The following is a 2,507-nucleotide window of genomic DNA, read 5'->3' on the forward strand; positions in this document are numbered from 1 at the left end:
GGAAAGACATAATGCATTTTTCTATGCAAAAACTGGGTCATGACTTTCTCAACCCAATCATTTGCTAATTATTCCTAAGCAAACTATACAAGCACTTTTAGAAGTCAGAGAAGGTATATGCAGTGCTCATAGGAAGTTCAGTGTCTAAGGTATAACACAGGTTTTAGGAAGTTAGAAATCAGTTAAGGCTACAATTGTGCAGCAGTACTGAGTAAATAAATACCTGGAATATTGACACACAGAATTAATATACATAGTGGAGGATGCCATTAGGACTGGACCAGGCATGTGTAATAAGACAAGGGTTAAGCTGAGTGGGGTTGTGACAAGACAGATTTGGAAAGCATTCATCTGATAATGGCCTTAGTTTTGAGATAGAGAGGAAAGATGGTAGTATGATCCTGGAAAATGCATCTTTGGAAGCAAAGTAAGTAGAAATAAGATTTGAAATTCTCTGATAGGGAAAGAAAAAAAAAGGAAAGAGGAGGAGAGAATGGCCAGGGATGGAAATTAATTAGTTTTTGAAATTGGGATGGGTACAAATATGATGGATTTTAATAACCAATCTTTAAATAATAATAGTAATAATAATTGTTTTACATGAAATCTAATAATGATTGAGTTTCTACATGTCTTGCATATGTATCATGTTATTTGTTTCTTACAACAGTCCGGTAAGTTGTGGGTTGTTTAATCCCACTTTACGGACAGGGATTCTGGGACTTAGAGAGACATCCTAAGTTTGCATAACTGCTAAGTGACAGAGCCAATGTGTGAACTCTGCTTGCACTCTGAAGCCCGTGCTCTTAACTGTTAAATTATGCTCTGCTCCATAAATCAGCTTTGCATCCTCTCTTAATTGTTCTAGCAAGGTAGAGTGGTTTCTGTTGTTTTCTTTGTGATTTGGCTTATATGGGGAATTTTGCTGATGAGCCGACACTGTAAATCATGCTGTTCAGCCACTAGCTTAATGTGTTTCTGTTCAGCACTGGTCACCTGTGTTGGCTATGAGACTTTGGGATGGTTGCAAACAATCGCTCTGTTAAATCATTCATTCTCAGTGTATTTGATAAAGAAACAATGACTCAGCATCAATGGGGATAAGTTTAAATCTGAATACATTTCTCACATGAAAAACTAGATATAAAACAGGAGGTTAAACATTGGAACTTCACTTAGATTGACAATATATTGAGGCATAAAGGTTTAATACCTTCCGATTTATTCTTAATGTTGTCTAATATGACTTTGAAAAAGTCATTACAGGGATATTTCTACGGCTTTCAGTTCCATAGAAAATGTTTTCTAGTAGTTTTCATTCTTCTGCTTTCTTCCACCTGATATTTTCTCCCCTCATTTTATTCAATCTTCTCTTCCAGGTCCCAGCACAATTATTTAAGAATCACCCGTATTCTTAAAAGCCTTGGTGAGCTTGGATATGAAAGTTTTAAATCTCCTCTTGTAAAATTTATTCTTCATGAGGCTCTTGTGGAAAATACTATTCCCAATATTAAACAGAGTGCTCTGGAGTATTTTGTTTATACAATTAGAGACAGAAGAGAACGGCGAAAGCTCCTGAGGTTTGCTCAGAAACATTACACGCCTTCAGAGAATTTTATCTGGGGTCCCCCTAGAAAAGAACAGTCGGAGGGGAGCAAAGCCCAGAAAACACCGGCCCCTCCCACCTCTAGTCATAACAGTCAGACTTCTATGCACAAAAAATCTAAGGACTCCAAAAATTCCTCCTCAGCTGTTCATGGAATTAGCAAAACAGCTGAAGAAAAAAAAGTGGCACCAGAAGAGCCTGGGGAAGAGTCAGACAGGCCCAGCCCAGAGCCTAGCCATGAAGAGGCCAAGCCAAGAAACACAGAGAAGGATGACAATGCCGAAAATTCAAATTCCCCACCGGAAAAAACAGTTATAAATCCCACAGGAAAAACGGAGAGTACACCTCCTCCGGAAGAGGATGAAGAGGGCGAAAATCACGACACAGACTGTAAAAATGCTGGAAGTACACGTTGCCAAGAGGATACACCCTCACAGTGAAAGCCACTCACCAGTTTAGGTAAGGGAGGAAAAAACTACTGTACAGTCCATCCTAAAGAACAGCGATGAGGTTACATTTCAAATTTTACTGATCTGCTTTTGCTTTCTGTTGTAACCATTTTATTGTTGCTTGTTTTTTTATTGTGGATGACAATGAGATGAATACTTAACAAGAAGTTTTAAGAAAAGACCCAATAAATGAGTGCTTTCTATAATTGTGAGTTTTCAAATTCTATACAGAATACTTGCTTTTAAATTATTTTCAAGGTATCTAGAGATAATCAAGTAATAATTGATATATCAAATATGTTTTTGTTCTTTTGAGAGATTCAAATCTGTATAAAGAAAATCATGAAGATAATTTCATTGTATTACCACATCTTTACCTGAATTATGAATTAACTTTTTTAATCAGGAAGAAATTGTTTGGTCTTCTCAAATTTACTCAGAAAGTAGTTGGG

The 2,507-nt window shown here is 36.8% G+C and overlaps 1 protein-coding gene across 1 annotated transcript in view; it reads left to right on the forward strand.

The window, feature by feature from the left end:
- OGFRL1 (opioid growth factor receptor like 1) overlaps window positions 1-2,261 on the forward strand; it is a 15,756-nt gene extending 13,495 nt beyond the window's left edge. The window contains exon 7 of the mRNA XM_027768225.1: window positions 1,380-2,261. Within this exon, the coding sequence (XP_027624026.1) occupies window positions 1,380-2,046 (667 nt within the window). The 3' untranslated portion in view covers window positions 2,047-2,261. The remainder of the gene's footprint in view (window positions 1-1,379) is intronic.
- The last annotated feature ends 246 nt before the right edge of the window (window positions 2,262-2,507 follow it).

The sequence above is a fragment of the Tupaia chinensis genome, unplaced genomic scaffold, assembly GCF_000334495.1.
Source record: "Tupaia chinensis unplaced genomic scaffold, TupChi_1.0 Scaffold145685_1, whole genome shotgun sequence".
Classification (NCBI taxonomy): Eukaryota; Metazoa; Chordata; class Mammalia; order Scandentia; family Tupaiidae; genus Tupaia; species Tupaia belangeri.